Below are 19,567 nucleotides of genomic sequence, written 5' to 3' on the forward strand. Positions count from 1 at the left end.
TCCATTTTGATCGATCCCTGTGTTTACCGTCTACATAACCTGTGTTATGCCCGACTGCTCCTATTTTCTTGCCACTTGTATGATTCATGCACATGGTATGGCACTCACAAATTTTGTAGAAGAGTTTTTATTGGACTTAGTATCACTTTGGAGGGGAGCTTCTCATTTCTAAAGTTATGGATTAGGTTGAAGGTATTCTGTTGACAAGAATATCCAAGGCCTTAATATTGGGATCCTATACAGTACTCCTCGACTTACAACTGCAACCGAGACTTGAATTTCCATTGCTAAGCAAGACAGTTGTCTTGTGAGATGCACCCAATTTTACAATCTTTTTTTGTAATGCTTAAGTAAATCACTGCAGCTGTTAAGTGAATCACACAATGGTTAAATGAATCTGGCATGCCCCCATTTACTTTGTTGGTCAGACGCTGGCTGGAAGGTAGCCGATGGCAATCACAATGACTCCAGAACACTGCAACCATCATAATATATACCAATTGCCAAGCAGTTGAATTTTGATCATGTTACCAAAATACATAGTAATTTGGGGAAGCTACAATGTTCCCAAGAGTAGTTGTAACACTCTTTTTAGAGTGCTTTTAACTTTAAATAATAACTAAATGAAGGGTTGTAAGTTAGGGACTACTTTATATCAGGAGCATATAGGGCCTTTTTGTTGCTCTAAAACAAATAGATCAGTCACTCCAACCATTAGCAGTTCACAAAAAAAAACAACCACCACACACACACACACACACACACACACACACCACGACAAAGCGCTGGATGGAAACCCCACTCACTTAGTGCACGGGTTTCCTGTTTAGCCAGTATTTGTAGATTAGATTAGCCATTTCTGCAGTCAGGACATGTCCAGAATGCCTTTATTTGGAAGCTGAGAAAACAATTGCTATCTTCCTTGATCATTCATATGCATCTTACTATCCTTCAACCTGTTTCAAATGGAATTCTCTTTAAAGCCAAATGAACAGCATCTGACTCCAGCCAGTTGATTAAAAGGGAGTGCATTTCTGAATTGTAGTTTCCTAAGCCATTTTCTTTAGATCAGGAGTGTCCAAACTCACAGTCATATTGTCGTCATGTGGTGTATCACAACTTTTCCCCCTTTGCTAAACTCGGTGTGGGCATGGCCAGCGCATGACACATCCGGCCCAAGGCCACAAATTTGACAACCCTGCTATTAGTTTGATTAAGTATACCCACCTGTGCGCTCATCTTTAAACAGCAAATTTGGTATGGCAGTTAAGGTATCAGCCTAAAAACTGGGAGACTGATTCTATTTCTACCTTAGGCACAAAACTAGCTGGGTGACATTCTGCCAAATACACCTTCTCCACCCTAGGAAGAAGGAAATGGCAAGCCAAAAATCTTGCCAAGAATACTGAGGGCACTAATTCAGAGAGTTACCAGGAGTTAAAACTGCATTTGGAATAAGACAACTCTTTTGCCTAGCTCTAACCACATATCATGCTCACAATGAACCTCACAGAAAGGTTGAAACTATACATGTTCAATGGATGGCATGGGCCAGGTCATATGAAGAACCATCTCTGAAGATACCTAAAGATATCACAAAGGTGCTTTTTCAAGAGGCAACTGGATTTTGCTTTTCTTTGAAGATGTTTTGCTTCTCATCCAAGAAGCTTCTTCAGCTCTGGCTAGAGTCCGATGCTGTTCATCTGGTTTTAAGGGAATAGGGAATAGGAAAGTTTATTTATAGGCCGCCCTTTTCCCTGGGGGACTCAGGGCGGCTTACAATTCATGGGGAGGGGAATACAAACAGTGAGACATAAAACGATACATAATTAAAAATAGAACACAACATCATCATTCGGGTGGGACGGATTACAATCTAACCCCAGGCCTGACGGGATAGCCAGATCTTAAGGGCTGTGCGGAAGGTCTGGAGGGTGGTGAGGGTGCGGATCTCCACGGGGAGATCGTTCCAAAGGGTCGGAGCTACTACTGAGAAGGGTCTCCTCCGCATAGTCGCCAGTCCAACACTGACTGGCAGATGGGATTCGGAGGAGGCCTAATCTGTGTGATCTAATTGGTCGCGAGGAGGTAATTGGCAGGAGGCAGTCTCTCAAGTACCCAGATCCACTACCATGAAGGGCTTTATAGGTGGTAAGTAGCACCTTGAAGTGCACCCGGAGATCAACAGGTAGCCATCACAGCTCGCGGAGGATAGGTGTTATGTGGGTGAACCGAGGTGCACCCACAATCGCTTGCGCAGCCGCATTCTGGACTAGCTGAAGTCGCCCGGATGCTCTTCAAGGGCAGGCCCCATGTAGAGCACGTGCAGTATTCCAGCCTTGAGGTCACAAGGGCACGAGTGACTGTTTGTGAGAGCCTCCCGGTCAGGTAGGGTCGCAACTGGTGTACCAGGCGAACCTGGGCAATGCCCCCTGGTCACAGCCAACAGGTGGTAATCAAGGTCAGCTGTGGGTCCAGGAGGACTCCCAAGTTGCGAACCCTGTTTGAGGGGGTATAGTGTTTGACCCCCCAGCCTGAGTGATGGAACACTTGCCAAATTATTGGGAGGGAAACACAACAGCCACTCGGTCGTATCCGGGTTGAGTACCAGTTTGTTAGCCCTCATCCAGTCCCTAACGGCTTCAAGGCCCCGGCTCATCACGTCCACCGCTCATTGAGTTGGCACGGGGCGGACAGATACAACTGGGTATCGTCGCGTATTGATGGTATCTATCCCGTGCCTCCGAATGATCTTGCCCAGTGGTTTCATATAGATGTTGAATAGTAGGGGGGATAAGACCGAACCTGAGGCACCCCATATGTTAGTGGCCTAGGGGTCGATCTCTGCCCTCCAACTAACACTGACTGCGACCTGTCCGAGAGGTAGGAGGAGAACCACTGCAAAACAGTGCCTCCTACCCCCACCTCCCGCAGTCGTCGCAGAAGGATACCATGGTCGATGGTATCGAAAGCCGCCGAGAGGTCAAGGAGAACCAGGATGGAGGCATGGCCTCCATCCCTGGCTCTCCAGAGGGTCATCGGTCAATGCGACCAAAGCGGTTTCTGTGCTGTAACCAGGCCTGAAGCCGGACTGAAATGGGTCAAAGGTAACTAGTTTCATCCAAGGTCCCTCTGAAGCTGGGAGGCCACCACCTTCTCAACAACCTTCCCCACAAAGGGGAGGTTGGAGACTGGGACGTAATTGTTGAGAACGGCTGGATCCAAGGATGGGTTTCTTCAGGAGGGTCTCACCACCGCCGGCTTTAAGTGCGGAGGGGAAGAGTCCCTCCCGAAGAGAGGCGGTAACAACCGCCTGGATCCAGCCCCGTGTCACCTCTCTGCTGTTGGCAACCAGCCAGGAGGGGCACGGGTCCAGTACACAAGTGGAGGCACTCACAGCTCTCATGGCCTTGTCCACATCCCAGGGGCAACATCCTGAAACTCAACCCAGTGATGGTCTGCCAGATTATCCTCCTGTGCCTCGGCTGGATCTGCAAAGTCGGAGTCCAAATCCGATCGAACCGAGCAACTTTGTCCGCTAAGAACTGGACATAGTCCTCAGCCCTACCCTGCAAGGGGTCCCCGTATCCCTCCTATTTAGGAGGGAGGCAGGTTATCCTAAACAGGGGCGGCTGGGTGCGACTCAGCGGACGCATCAAGGTGGCGATGTACGATCTTTTTGTTGTCCTAAGTGCCCTGATATACTCCTTGGTGCAGATATTAAGAGTGCTCGGTTCGATTCGGATTATCGGACCTCCATAGGTGCTCTAGGCGTCTCCTCCGGCGCTTCCTCTCCCGAGCTCCTCAGTAAACCAAGGAGGCCTCCGGGATCCACCGCCTCGGAGGCGGCCGTAGTGGCGCAATCCGGTCAAGGGACTCCGATGCTGCCGAGTTTCAGGCAGCAACCAGAGTCTCCACCGGACTGTGGGTGAGAGTATCAGGAATAACCCAAGCTCCGTCTGGAACCTCAAGAGGTCCATAAGTCGCCTGGGCGGAACCACCTGGTCGGTTCCTCCTCCCTACAGTGGGGGTTTGGTCTCCGAAAGTCGAGCCTCAGTATGCAGTGGTCTGACCACGACAGGGTATGATCTCATTACCCCTCAGACCAAGATCATAAATCCACTGCTCTGAGAGGAATACAAGGTCGAGCGTGTGACCCGCTGAGTGGGTTGGGGCCCCGAATTACTTGGGTCAAGCCCATGGCTGTCATGGAAGCCATGAACTCCTCGCCCCATCAGAGTGTTCACCGAGCGAAGTGCAAATTGAAATCCCCCAGGACCATAAGCCTGGGAACTCAATTGCTAGCTCGGCTACCGACTCGAGGAGCGAGGGGAGGGCTCTGCAACGCTGTTGGGAGGCAGGTACGTTAACAGCAAACCCACTTGACCCTTGAGGTCCAACTTCACCAGTAGGGACCTCACACCCAATAAGCTCCGGAGCAGGGATCCTAAGAGGTGCTAGAGACTCCCGGATAACAATAGCCACACCCCCACCCCTTCCCTGGGCTCTCGGCTGATGAAGCACCTGAAATCCTTCTGGGCACATCTCTACGAGGGCCCTCCGGGCCCAGCCAGGTTTCAGTAATACATGCCAGGTCTGCCCTCTCGTCTAAAATTAAGTCCCGGACGAGGGGAGCCTTGGTGAACTACAGACCTGGCATTTAGCGACAACAGCCTAAGACCAGGGTCCTGATTACTCGCCGCCATCTGCCTCGGAGTGGAACTCATAGGGCCGGAAGGAGGGATCTCTGTGATGTAGCGAGCCCTCCTTCCCGGTAAATGGCCAGCCCTAAAGTCCCCGCCATATCTGCCCCTCCCCGTTACGACCGTAATGCTCCGGCCCACTCCTGTGTCCATAGTCCCCCCGACCACCCCAGTGACCCCCACATTCCCCGGCAGGTCCTCCGAATCAAACATACTCATTCACTCCACAAGGCAGTCCCCACATAATAATTAAAAACACAGAAATACAGCGGTAATAACAATAAAAAGTGGGATCATTCACTCAATCACATACAATCCCATGCACTCACCATACCAGATTAAAAAATTGCCGCGGGCGCGCGAAGTCCGTACAAGGCTTATATCTTCTGCCAAGACCAGTAGAGAGTCCAGTATAGTATATGGTAAAAATATATGGGTCCAAGAAGGGTGGTTCCGCCCCTCTCCTTTTCTCCAGGTTCTAAGACACACCCGACAGGGGAGAGGCCACACTTGGGGAAGGCTCGGTTAGATGGAGCGGAAGGGGGGGATCTAGACAGGTCGCAGTGGCAGCAAGCCGCTTCCGATCTCATCAAGCAACCTGTCATATCGATCACCCCCTCTGGAAAGTTCAATGCAGTCCAAAGGGGAGGGTGGTTGAAAGGTAGAGTAGGTCCGGATATCGACAGCAGCAACAAAAGCCGGAAGGCCAATCATGGTGGTCAAAGGCCTAGTGTACAAGTCCGTTCACAGCAACAACCCCCTTAGTAATTTGAGCCCAAAGATGAAGAAAAGAAAGCTCGTCCCAGGTGGAAGGAGGGGGGGGTGCCCCATTCAGTGGCTGGGCCCGGCGTTCTCAAGGGGCCTCAGCAGACCGGAGAGGTAAAAACAGGCTCCCCCCAAAAGCAGTTAGGTCGAACAATCTTCCAACCCGCTAAGTCGCTAAGCCGCGGCGTTCTCACAGTGCTCCCACAGCCAGCGAGCCAGCGAGCCAACAGACAATGAGGGCCGCAGCAGCCAACAATAGTTGGGGGAAGATCAAAGTTCCCCTGGCAGCTCGGCCACAAAGTCCCGTAACAGCTGAGCTGAGCCGCGGCGTTCACAAGCCGCGGCGTTTTCGAGCCGGCAACGGCAAGCCAGCGGCACAGCGAAGGTTGTAGTCGCGGCGGTCAGGCAGCAAACACGAAGGGGGAGGTCAGGCTTCTCAGACCAGCTGGGCCGCGGCGTTGGGCGGCGTCAGCGGCATCAACGGTGCCGGCGTCTTTCGGAGCTGGCAGCTCGGAGGAGTAAAAATTTGCCGGTCCACTGCCAGCTCCAGGACCGCAAGAAGTTCACACCACCCCAGCCTCCCTCGGCTCAGCTTCAGAGCGCAAATTCCTCCTCTCCACGGGTTTTCTTTCAGTACAGAGCCAGAGCGGCGAACTCGGCAGCCATGTTTCTCGCCCATGCGCAGGAAGAAGCTTCTTGGATGAGAAGCGAAACGTCTTCAAAGAAAAACCAGAAAGACCAGTTGCCTCTTGAAAAAGCACCTTTGGGACAACCATGACCTGGATGACTGAGAATCTCCATAGACATACCTGAGGATTAGGGGTGGGTTGCTGCCGGCATTCCTGCCAGTTTGGTGCGCATGCGCAGTTGCCTGTAAATAGATCTGCGCATGCGCAGAACATTAAAAAATGCCCCCCAAAACATGCCACAGTGACCGGGGAACTGGTTCAGAGGTGTGGCCAGCCTGGGTCGCTGCCGGTTCTGTGACCCAGGCCAACATTCCACTACTGTTTCACCAGAACCAATGCGAATCAGTAGCAACCCACCTCTGCTGAGGATATCTCCCTGTGCTGCCAGGTCAGATATAGTAAGTTCTCCAATCCCTTAATGGTATCACTTAGTAGGACCTGGGAGATTGGTCTTAGCAGAGCCTTTTACTCTTCCAAAAGGTCTTGAAAGGCCGACTTTTAACCTCAGCATTGACATAGAGTAAGCTGAAGCTCACATATCATGTATGTATTGGGGATAATTGTTTATGGATAAGTTCTAGTTCTTTGGCGGCTGGTTTTATTACTTCTATGTTTTGTTGTAAGCCGTTCAGAGTTTTGACAGATAAGGTAGGCGGTCATATAAATCTCTTAATACATTCATACAGATTGGAATTTTCAAGCATTCTATTGGAAGTAATACTTATCCGGATAATATTTTTTTTGCAATGTATATCCATTCCAATTTTTAACTGCTGCACATGTTGACTTAGCAAATATTCCTAAGGAATCTAAATTAATGGCAAATTTTGTTTGCTTTTCAGATATCAAGAATGCTTTACTTTTACAAGGGCCCAAGCAGCAATGGATTTGTTCTACAGATGAAGACAAGTTTGGATGGTTTTCTGCATTACAAAAAGCAATCCACTGTAGTATCAGTGAGCATGTAAACTGAATAAGGTAATCCTCATTTAGTGACTGCAGTTGGGATGGAGAACTCATCATTAAGAGCCAAGGTGGCGCAGTGGTTAAATGCAGCACTGCAGGCTACTGCTAGATCAGCAGTTCAGCGGTTCAAATCTCACCGGCTCAGGGTTGACTCAGCCTTCCATCCTTCCGAGGTGGGTAAAATGAGGACCCAGATTGTTGGGGGCAATATGCTGACTCTCTGTAAACCGCTTAGAGAGGCCTGAAAGGCCTATGAAGCGGTATATAAGTCTACTGCTATTGCTATTGCTATCATTAAGTGAAGCAGCTGCTATGTGAAATCCATGTCTGTGTTTATGATCTTATTTTAAATGTTTTCCTGTGTTTTATATACCTACAAGAGTTGTAAATGTGATGATTGGTCACAAAGTTTTCATTTCTGGTGCAGCTGTGAATGGTTGCTATATGAGGCAGTTGCTAAATAAGGCCTATCTGTAGCTTCCATGTATACTGCTCATGATTTAATGAGCTCATGACATGATGGATGTAACCATTAACTGCATTAACCTTATTATAAACAAATTTAGTGTGAAATAAGTATATACAATGATTTATCACAGGAGCATGTGGTTGAGTCGTAGGTTTTGAACGTGATTAATAAAATAGATATCAGACTTTTTTAAAGAAATACTTCCTTATCACCAATAAAATACAGCTTGCCTGATTTTGGACTTTACGTATGCAGTCAAAAATTTATATCTGAAAATTATGCAGTAGAGAGTGTTTCAAACACTATCACTATGCTTTCATCCGTATCTTGCACAAGAACTTGGGTAGGCATCTGCAACCCTTATACGGATTAGTGCTGGAGGAATCTCCAAATTAAATATTGTATAAAAGCTGGAATCTTTGGATTTGAATATGAGAATGTCAGGATTGAGCATGATACTTATATGGAGCCACACACTCTAACCAAGTGCTCATGAGCTTCAAAATAAAGTGAGAATAAAATGGTTTTGTTTCAATGACTGAATATAAGGGATATAACTACTTTTCTAGTCCTTTCATACATTAGAAACATGTTTGCATGTAAAAAAAATGTTTAGGAAAATAATAAATTACACTTGCTATGACTTGATATTCTGTTTATGCCATACAATATGTAGAAAGAGATTAATGAACCATTAATGTAAGTGTATGATGCATTATACTTTATTTTGAATATATTGAGTGTTTTGCATTGCAGAAAGTTTTTTTTTGTTCCTGAATGTTTGATATTTTCTACTAAAAAGTTTGTTTCCAATTTTTATTAGTGAATATAGGACTGTTGTGACTCAGCAGCAGTCTTCTGTGAGTCTTTTCGGGATGCAAGATTAATTATGCAGCTGGGGCTCGTTAGGGGCATATTCTGAGGATAAAAGGACGGATGGTGCCACGCTCTAGTTGCAGGAGTCAACGTTCCTTGGTTCGTTCAACATTGATCAGCAGTCGTGGTTTATGTAAGATAAAAGTGCTTTGTTTTCTATAACCCTGATTCAAGGATACACTTGGAGAAGTGCATTGCGTTGTAAGAGTTTTTGTTTGGTATTCTGTTATCTGGTCAGAGCCTGTATTTATGTTATTTTTGGGCTCGAAGCCAGTCTGAGCCGAGAACTGATAAAGAGAGTTCCTTTTAAGTTGTTTGCCTGTCACCTGTTTAACGAGCGGAGAAGTGGGGGACAGAACATAGGACTATCAGTAGCATATACGACCTTAGATGCAAGCAGATAGTCTGGTTCCCACAGAATGCTAAACGTGTCTTTTTTATTTACCCTATCATGTATGAACCCACCCAGTTTTAGCGTTAAAATAACTGACTATATATTCAGTAAGTTAGGGATGCGGTGGCTCAGTGGCTGAAACTGAGCATGTCAATCCGAAAGGTTTGCAGTTGGACGGTTCGAATCCCTAGTGCCGTGTAATGGAGTGAGCTCCCGTTATTTGTCCCAGCTTCTGCCAACTTAGCAGTTTGAAAGCATGTAAAAATGCATGTAGAAAATAGGAACCACCTTTGGTGGGAAGGTAACAGCATTCCATGTGCCTTTGGCGTTTAGTCATGCTGGCCACATGACCACAGAGACATCTGCGGACAGTACTAGCTCTTCGGCTTTGAAACTGAGATGAGCACTGCCTCCTAGAGTTGGGAACGACTAGCACATATGTGCAAGGGGGAACCTTTACCTTTTTATATTCAGTAAAAAAACTTGCCTTCTGTCCACTTGTCTCGTTATTAAGCCAAATTAAAAGAATTAACTCCAATTAAAATATTGTGCTGTTTTATTTTTGTAAAAATCACACAGTTGCTAGTTCTGATTCTGCTGAGATACTTCCATGCATTTTAACATCTATGATCCCACAGCCAGAATAAGCCATTAAATAGAATATCTGCTGTTAGTCAGCATTAATGCAAATTTACATATGAGATCAAAAGGTGTGTATTATACAATATACAACAAATCCTAATACAGTACATCAACCTGAATAGCAGGATACACTCAGGAAACGTTGTGTTAATAATGAAGCCTGTCTACAAGCCAGAAGAAGAATGCTTGGAGACATGAACAGAAATAAGAACCCCAACTATTTAAGAAACACAAATTGGGGGGTGGGGTGAGGAGTGGAGGGGAAAGACTGGGGAAGAGTTGAGGTACTGACACACTTCTTGACCACAAAGTGTGTTACAGTAATGTTTGGTGGGTGTGTCAGTTTGTAAAGGATAATGTGCAAAGCATGCAACTATATGTGGTGTTCAGGAAATATGCATGACTGAGATAGACACCCGATCCTTTCACAGAAGAGAAACGCTTTGTGTGCAGACTGCAAAAATGACATCATGAACGCAAACATTTCAACAATAGTCAAGCTGTGGTCATACATGCAATGAATTAACAGACAAGGACAACAGAATTTGGCATGGCAAAGTATTAAAGGACATAGGCAGGACTTGGAAGATAATTGGGTTACTCAAAAAGAATAGGCTTCTGAAATTACTAATGATTTGCAAGACTGCGAACTCTGATTTTGGGGATCAGTGATGACCACAGCTGGTTAATTTCCATTTAAACAGTAAGACAGATGTGTAAAAGGTATTTATGATATATGTGCTTTTGTGATAAAGGTAGCTATTGGGATGTTTTTATTCATGATTTTTGACGTGAAAGATAGAAAATTCATTCAGTATTCAGTTCCAGTTTGGGATATAGGCCACTTAAGTTGTATAAATCTGGCTCCAACTTAAAAATTATGTCCTCCCAAGAAAATGGGAAGATTGGCAGTGCCAATATACTGAACATTCAAGGAAATGCTTATTCCATTCTTTGTATTAAAATTATAAAAAGTTACTTAAATACAACTGTGGACAGAGGACATAACAATCACAACAAAAATGTTAAGAGTGCACTGAGTGAAACATATGGGATTTTAATTAGGCCTTTTACCCAAATTTCTGTTTCAGAGTTAATTATTTCACAGTTAATGGCAATTGGTTTATAAGTGAGAGAAGGGTCGGAGCTGTTCCAGTTGAACCTCCAGTGAAATTCTCTCTTCCAGAACATCCTAGAAAGGAAATTGCCATTTAGATACCATAATTAAAGTATATTACTATATATACACATGCACAATTTTATATACAGTGTTTTGCTGATTTTATATAGAGAAAATTAAATGTTTATGCAAATAATGTAAGACTGTGAAGACACAACTTTTACTTCAGTATGCAAATTTCTGCCTAAACAAGCGTTCTTTATATTTTTCTTAAAAACATGTCAGCAATTAAGTTCAATAATCTTGTTTAGGGAGGAACACTTGTGGTTTCTTTGCATGTAAAAAAGTAAATCAATAAATATTGAAACAAATTTATGTTTCATCAAACCTCTATTTTATATTTAGTAGATAGAAAATATTAATGGATGTATGAACTGCATGTGAGTTTATCAGTAGTCAAATTCATTATTGTGTTATTGGTTGTGAATAACGCTGAAAATCTACTTTTACAGAACTATGTTGATGGAAAAATGTGACAATTAAAAACTTATATTCTCTGCGAAGCTGCAGTCACAATCATCTAATGATGATTGTTCCGCCAACTCTTTCAGTGAAATGTCTGAGAATAGATCGTCAACATCACCTCCTCATTCATACATAGGCTACTTACCGGTTTCCCCAAAATAAGACAGTGTCTTATTTTCTTTTTACTCCCGAAATAAGCGCTTGGCCTTATTTTCAGAGAGGTCTTATTATTTTTGAGGTGCAGGAGGCGGCGAGCATGGTCACCTCATGGCAGCTGCTGTGTTGCAATATTTTCGCATGTGCTCAAAAGACCGATTGGGCTTATTATCTAGGGAGGTCTTAACGCATGTGCTCAAAAGCCCAATTGGGCTTATTATCTGGGGAGGTCTTATTTTCTGGGAAACAGGGTATGTAGCTGAACTGAAGAACTGAATGGCTCTTTTCCCTTTTCTTCCCTAATCTCATGGATCTGGTAATTAGTTTTCCAACATTTTCTGAAGCCTTTGGTATTCTGCAAAATAAAGCTCACTTAAACTATATGAAGGAAGTAGCTGAAGAGAACATGCAAACTGAAAGCATGAGCTATGCATCCTGGGATTTTCTTTATACGTTTGCTAAATGGAAGGCACAATGTATTTTTGTAAAACATCTCATAATAACTTGTCAAATGTCTTACCTTTAATTGTTGCTGCAATTCACTGTTCAGTCTGGCCAGAACAGTATTGGTCTCCTTATTGCGTCTAATCGATGCCTGAATAGCTTTTTTGTCCTTTCCCACCGATCTGAGGGGACATTTCATGAAATAACTTTCAGGAATTGTGGAATACCCCCCCCCCCCCCGTTATAGCTCAAGTTGTTCTGAACACAATATTGTTAAATTCCTTAGCTCTTAATGTGTTTAATTGTACAGTTGTAAAGAAAAAACCTTTTATAATTTTGGCATCCTGTTTTCTCAGATTACAAAGCTACTATGTAAAGTATTTAAAGCTTATATACATTTACTGACACTCTTTTTCTATGAAGAGATCCCATGTTGAACAACTCAAATCACTTTTGAAGTGTTCTGTTTAAGTTACAACAGGACAGAATATCTGTAGCTCAGGAACTATAGAATCCTTACTGCTCTCTGAACTTCCTTGTTTGCTTGTAAACATTTCATTACCCATCTAGATAACAAAATCAATGTCAGTGAGTGTGGGTTCTGTTCTCTGTTTATATACAACAGCTCAGTGTTTCAAACAACAAAGCTGTTATCTACATATTTCATTATTTTATTTAATTCTCCACAACTTTATAGCTTTAAAATCACTGAACATGTTTCCAATAACAGTTTAAATAGTACCAATTTATATGACTGCCTGTGTAAACTTAGGTGGTGGCCAAATGCATTCCACATTGTCATATTTTGTGGAATGCCCAGAACACCCCCCCCAAATTAAGCAACGAAAATCACAGGTTGTTTTTTTTTTGGCGGGGAAGCAGTTTACAAAATCAAAAGCACATTATCCTGCACTTTGACCACTGTAACTTAGAAAAATACCAAAAGGTCTCAATCTCCAGCCTTCCCCTTGGGACAGATGTTAGATTCAATTTCAGTTTAGAACATTACCCAAATGGAAAAAGTTATCCCAACGTTTGTTATTTGCATTCTTTCAATCATATAAACAAAAGCTCCATATGATGAAGGAAGGATCTATGTGCATCAATGGGTTTGCACGAGCCATTCCATTCCATCCTTATGCAGAATACATAGATTTTTTAATGTAATTTTAATAAATTTTACATGGAAAAGTAGCTTGCAAAATATTTTGTAGTAATTTTCTCTACAGTCTCGATTTTTTTGAAATTAAAGCTTGTTTATTCTGCCTTTCCTAGCAATTTGAGAATTCAAGCATCATTGAATTGAATTGAATTGAATTTATTTCATTTATATGTCACCCTTTTCCCCGAAGGGGACTCAGGGCGGCTCACAATCCAAGTCAAGGGAAGGGGTACAAATAAAGAATAAAAAGACGAACAAAACAATACACAATTTAAAAAGCACACAACAACCATACCATTTGAGGGAGGGGCAAAGGCTCTTTAGCCCCAGGCTTGTCGGAATAGCCAGGTTTTAAGGGCTTTGCGGAAGACATGGAGGGTGGTGAGGGTTCGAATCTCCACGGGGAGCTCGTTCCAGAGGGTCGGAGCAGCCACAGAGAAGGCTCTCCTTCGGGTGGTCGCCAGTCGGCATTGGCCGGCGGATGGTATTCGGAGGAGGCCTAATCTGTGGGATCTAATCGGTCTATTGGAGGTAATTGGCAGCAGGCGGTCTCTCAAGTACCCAGGTCCAATACCATGAAGGGCTTTATAAGTGACGACTAGCGCCTTGAAGCGTATCTGAAGACCGATAGGCGGCCAGTGCAGCTCACGGAGGATAGGTGTTACGTGGGTGAACCGAGGTGCACCCACAATCGCTCGCGCGGCTGCATTCTGGACAAGCTGAAGTCTCTGAATGCTCTTCAAGGGCTGCCCCATGTAGAGCACGTTGCAGTAGTCCAGTCTAGAGGTCACAAGGGCACGAGTGACTGTTGTGAGGGTCTCCCGGTTCAGGTAGGGTCGCAACTGGTGCACCAGGCGAACCTGGGCAAATGCCCCCCTGGTCACAGCCGACAAGTGGTGTTCAAAAGTCAGCTGTGGGTCCAGGAGGACTCCCAAATTGTGGACCCTGTCTGAGGGGCGTACTGTTTGACCCCCCAGCCTGAGAGATGGAAAACTTGGCCAATTAGTGGGAGGGAAACACACCAGCCACTAGGTCTTATCCGGATTGAGTGCAAGCTTGTTATCCCCCATCCAGACCCTAACAGCCTCAAGGCACTGGCACATCACGTCAACCACTTCACTGAGTTGGCACGGGGCGGACAGATACAACTGCGTATCGTCCACATACTGATGGTATTTTATCCCGTGCCGTCAAATGATCTCACCCAGCGGCTTCATGTAAATATTAAACAGGAGGGGGGACAGGACCGAACCCTGCGGCACCCCATAATTCAGAGGCCTAGGGGTCGATCTCTGCCCTCCGACCAACACCGACTGCGACTCCGAGAGGTAAGAGGAGAACCACCATAGGACAGTGCCTCCCACCCCCACCTCCCGCAGTCGTCGCAGAAGGATACCATGGTCGATGGTATCGAAGGCTGCTGAGAGGTCAAGGAGCACTAAGACGGAGGCATGACCTCCATCCCTGGCTCTCCAGAGATCATCGGTCAACGCGACCACTTTCTCAACAACCTTCCCCACGAAGGGGAGGTTGGAGACTGGACGATAGTTGTTTAAAATGGCTGGATCCAAAGATAGCTTCTTCAGAAGGGGTCTCACCACTGCCGTCTTTAAAGCGGGGGGAAAGAACCCCTCCCGAAGGGAGGTGGTAACAACCGCCTGGATCCAGCCCCGTGTCACCTCCCTGCTGTTAGCAACTAGCCAGGAGGGGCACGGGCCCAGTACACATGTGGAGGCACTTACGGCTCCCATGGCCTTGTCCACTTCCTCAGGGGTAACAGCTTGAAAATCAATCCAGTGATGTCCTACCAGATTATCCCTTGGTGCCTCAGCTGGTTCTGCGGGATTGGAGTCCAGGTCCGCCCGAAACCGAGCAACTTTATCTGCCAGGAATTGGACGTAGTCCTCAGCTCTGCCCTGCAAAGGATCGCTCGTATCCCTCCTATTTAGGAGGGAACGGGTTATCCTGAACAAGGCGGCTGGGCGCGACTCAGCGGAAGCAATCAGAGAGGCAATGTATGTTCTTTTTGTCGTCCTAATTGCCCGGATGTAAACTCTGATGCTGGATGTTAAAAGTGCTCGGTCTGACTCAGACTTACTGGATCTCCATCGTTGCTCTAGGCGTCTCTTTCGGCGCTTCATCTCCCGGAGTTCCTCAGTAAACCAAGGAGCCCTCCTGGATCCACTGCCTCGGATCGGCCGTAAAGGCGCAATCCGGTTGAGAGCCTCTGCCGCTGCTGAATTCCAGGCAGCAACCAGAGTCTCCACCGGACTGCGGGCGAGGGTATCAGGAACAACACCAAGCTCCGTCTGAAACCCCAAAGGGTCCATAAGGCGCCTGGGGTGGAACCACCTAATCGGTTCCTCCTCCCTACAGTGGGGGTTTGGTCTCCGAAAGTCAAGCCTCAGTAGGTAGTGGTCCGACCATGACAGGGGCAAGATCTCACTACCCCTCAAACCAAGATCACAACTCCACTGCTCTGAGAGGAATACGAGGTTGAGCGTGTGACCCGCCGAGTGAGTCGGGCCCCGAATTACTTGGGTCAAGCCCATGGCTGTCACGGAAGCCATGAACTCCTGCACTCCATCAGAGTGTTCACTGAGCGAAGGCAAGTTGAAATCCCCCAGAACCATGAGCCTGGGGAACTCAATTGCCAGCTCAGCTACTGACTCGAGGAGCGAGGGGAGGGCTGCTGCAACGCTGTTGGGAGGCAGGTACGTTAACAGCAAGCCCACTTGACCCTTGAGGTCCAACTTCACCAGCAAGGACTCACACCCGACAAACTCCGGAGCAGGGATCCTACGAGGTACTAGAGACTCTCGGATAACAATAGCCACCCCCCTCCACCCCTTCCCTGGGGTCGCAGCTGATGAAGCACCTGAAAACCCTCTGGGCACATCTCCGTGAGGGGGACTCCTCCCTCCGGGTGCAGCCAGGTTTCAGTAATACATACCAGGTCTGCCCCCTCGTCTAAAATTAGGTCCCGGACGAGGGGAGCCTTGTGAACTACAGACCTGGCATTTAGCGACAGCAGCCTGAGACCAGGGTCCTGATTACTCACGCCATCTGGCCTTGGAGTGGGACTCATAGGGCCGGAAGGAGGGATCTCTGCAATGTAGCGAGCCCTCCTTCCCCGGTAATGGCCAGCCCTAAAGTCCCCGCCATATCTGCCCCTCCCTGTTAAGACCGTAATGCTCCGGCCCACTCCCGTGTCTCTAGTCCCTCCACCCACCCCCATAGCCCCCGCATTTCCCGACAGGCCCTTCGAATCAGTCATCCTGAGATTGGAATGGGCCTAGATCCCCCCAACACTTCTGCAAAGCACTCAGTGTGGGGGAACCCGGTTCCCATCCCAATCCTCGCTTACACACCCAAACGCTCACACACTCACACCCCCACAAAAATTTAAAATACAACAATATAATATAAAAAGGGGGAATTACACAGGTTAAAAAGGTGGGAACATTCACTTACAATCATACACATCCACACTACTTACAAAGAAAAATTGCGCAGGTATAAAAGATGATAAAATAAGCGAACAAATCCGTACATGGGGACATAAAGTCCATAGAGCAACAGCACAATAGACCGGTCAAGCCGGCACGATATGAGGGAGCTAAAGTGGCCTCTTTCTCTAAAGGTCTGGTATAGGAGGAATAATAGTCGAGATGGCCAGGATAAAGTTTCTGAGGTAGTAGTGGACGATGATAGCCACGATAATAGACGCAGTCCGGGGGGAGAGATGCAGAGCTAAAAGTCCAGTGGGCTAAGTCCATAAAGATGAAACATAATTGGAGGGGCTATCACAGACCATTAAATGCCCCTTTAATAATAAATCTATTTGCTATTTAAAATGAAAATATCTCAGTATTAGAGATACTCATACACATCTTGGGTTACCTAGGAATAGATGGCTGAGAAGCAAGAACAGCAGCTATGACACCTGTTTTCTGTGCATGCTCCTCAACTTCAGGTCTCAGCTCATCTTCGGATTTTGGCCTTCTGCGAATAGGCTTTGGTGGTGGTGCTAGAGGTGTAGTGCCTTTGGCCTGAAAAGAGAGTCATCATGGTTGATGAATGCATATTGAAGTAAGTTTCACCTGACCTCAGAAATATTAGTTGGTTAAATAATTACAAATACTGATTATTTAAGGTGTAAGAATCACTTTGATGTAGGGGTTAAGGTAGGGGTGCCAAACTCGATTTCATTGAGGGCCGCATTAGGGTTGTGTTTGACCTCGAAGGGGGGGCGTGCCAGGGGTGGCATAGCCATCTTGACGTCACTCATGTTGGGGGGTGGGGGTGGGCAAGCAGGCTGCTAGCTGAACAGGTTCCTGAGTTCAGTTTCTGGCAGTGATGGCCTCCTACAGTCCTCCACCAACGAAAATGAAGCTTTGTTTTTGCTGGCGGAAGTCTGTAGGAGGGCATCACAGCTGAAAACAGAGTGTGGGAGGGACATGTATGGCCCTCTTGAGCTCCATTTTCTCTGGCAGAGGCACTGCAGGCCGGTTGCTCGCTGTTTTCAGGGTGGCTGCGTGGGCCAGATCTAAGCACCCCGCAGGCCGGATACAGCCTGCAGCCCTTGAGTTTGACATCTCTGGGTTAAGGCATCAGCTAGAAACCAGAGGATTGAGTTCCCGTCCCATCCTATGTATAAAGCCGTATATGTTACCAGGGCCAGTCCCCTCCTCTCAGCTTTTGAAAGAGAGCAAAGACAAATCACTTCCAAAATCTTGCCAAGTTCATGCAGTTGCCAGGAGACAACACTGACTTGAAGACACACACATGCATACTCAAAAAGCTAGCTATTAAACTAATTAATACAATTAATTATGGCTTTTAAAGAGATCTTACTGTAAGTCTCGTTAATAAAAGACCACACACAATTCTACAAGCTATAAGGTGGCTGTGCCTAGGGATATAGGACCTTTTCTGAGAGGTCATCTCACTTGGTAGAAGCAGCTAATTTTCATAAACCTCTTTGAAGACATCAGCCGCAAAATAAATCAGCAGCCATTTGCACTTCATGCCAATTCCTTGATTTCCCATGGTTCTTCAGTTCTTTAACAAAAAAAGCTTATCAGCTCTGTTCAATATTTATAAACAGTGAAAAGAAAAGAAACCTGAACGAATTGCTTTCTGTGCATTGATTAATACATTTTATAAGATATGTTCACCTGTTAGTATGTTGCATACCATGTTTGCAGGGGTAGTAGAAACTGTTTTGTCCTCTATTCTTCCATCTCCTTTGGCAACTCTTATAGATCCTGCAGTATCAGAGGGTTTTTCTACCTAAAAAGAGTCAGAGACATATTCCATAAACTTATCAAGGCTAAGGATGAAAATGCTCTTCAAATTTATGGAAAGTCTCACTTAATATAGCTATAGACAGATACAGATATATTGATATGTGCTAACCTGGGCAACCTCTGGAAGTTTCTCAATTTCTTCAACATCATCTTCATTTACATTCGATGCAGCAAAAACCTCAAAATGGCTAAAGTCTGCAAAGTTTGGCTGTTCTGGGATTTGGTGAGGTGAAGTATTGTTATGCACTATTAAACCGTCAGCATCTGCTGATCGATGAGCGTGGCTTCCAGCCTATAATTTTTTAAAAAAAACCTTTTAAAAATCTAAAAAAAATATATGCAAAAGTCGATCAAAAAGTGTGCTACTATACACTTAACCTAATCATCACCAACTCAGTCACATTATGGCTCTAGTTATGAAGACACTTTCACATTATGAGAGCTCATCATTTTGAGAATGCAAAATTCTTTCTTTGCTTTCTCCAAGACAGTCCTATGCACTGGCAAAGAGTCCTGTAGTAAGGGAGAACTGTATTTCATGGCCTAGAGGAAATGCAATCTGAAAAAATATCACAAGAAAACGTTGTTAAAGTTAAAACAGAAATTCAAATATACCTGTGCAGGCGGAGGTCTTGGAGGCACTGCAGGGGACAAGCAATCGCTACAGTCTGCTGTTGACCTAAAAACAGTAAAATTGAAAACCTTCTTGCTTAATAATACATTAATCATATTAATTTCTGGAAATGTTTAGCTGTTGTTTGGATATAATACAGCATCCTGTCAATTAAGAGTCATACCTCGTAGTACGTATTTGTTGCTCTATTTCAGCCCATCCTACATGTTAAGGGTGTACAAGGTTTAATAGGTTTTAAAACTTTGTGCAAAAGACAGTCTTCTATTTATTAATTCTATACAGTATCAGAGATAGAAATTCTTTAAATCATCTCGTATTAAATTTTTAGAATGTCTATACTACTTTGACATGTATGCAAAGTCGAAGGTTGCAATTACAATTGATAGTACCTTGAATGTCACTACAAAAAATTACCTAAGTGATTCATAACCTAATATATACTATTATACATGGGTGCCCATAAATTTTAATGTGCCCAGTGACAACTGGTATTTGTCAGTACCCTGTTTCACATGGTTTTATTATTATTATTTGCTAAATCAATGTTTTGTGTTTGGTTATAACTGTTGAGCAATTATTTCTGTAAGAATATAAACAGTGGGCCTTTGGCCCATCTAGTCCAGCACTCTGTTTTCTCAGTGGCCGAGCAACTGCATAAAGAAGTCTATTAGTCCCAGCAGACGGCCTTCAGAGGCAGCCACACACTGCCA

The 19,567-nt window shown here is 45.3% G+C and overlaps 2 protein-coding genes across 2 annotated transcripts in view; one reads left to right on the forward strand and one right to left on the reverse strand.

Annotated features, from left to right (window-relative positions):
• The window catches only part of ECT2L (epithelial cell transforming 2 like), an 80,657-nt gene extending 73,423 nt beyond the window's left edge, over positions 1 to 7,234 (forward strand). Inside the window, 1 exon segment of the mRNA XM_032215356.1 lies at positions 7,000 to 7,234. Within this exon segment, the coding sequence (XP_032071247.1) occupies positions 7,000 to 7,130 (131 nt within the window). The 3' untranslated portion in view covers positions 7,131 to 7,234.
• A 3,307-nt stretch (positions 7,235 to 10,541) lies between these two features.
• REPS1 (RALBP1 associated Eps domain containing 1) overlaps positions 10,542 to 19,567 on the reverse strand; it is a 61,789-nt gene continuing 52,763 nt past the window's right edge. The window contains 7 exon segments of the mRNA XM_032215320.1: positions 10,542 to 10,696; positions 11,826 to 11,931; positions 16,815 to 16,963; positions 18,111 to 18,206; positions 18,333 to 18,515; positions 18,839 to 18,873; positions 18,876 to 18,902. Of these exon segments, the coding sequence (XP_032071211.1) occupies positions 10,628 to 10,696; positions 11,826 to 11,931; positions 16,815 to 16,963; positions 18,111 to 18,206; positions 18,333 to 18,515; positions 18,839 to 18,873; positions 18,876 to 18,902 (665 nt within the window). The 3' untranslated portion in view covers positions 10,542 to 10,627.

The sequence above is a fragment of the Thamnophis elegans genome, chromosome 4, assembly GCF_009769535.1.
Source record: "Thamnophis elegans isolate rThaEle1 chromosome 4, rThaEle1.pri, whole genome shotgun sequence".
Classification (NCBI taxonomy): domain Eukaryota; kingdom Metazoa; phylum Chordata; class Lepidosauria; order Squamata; family Colubridae; genus Thamnophis; species Thamnophis elegans.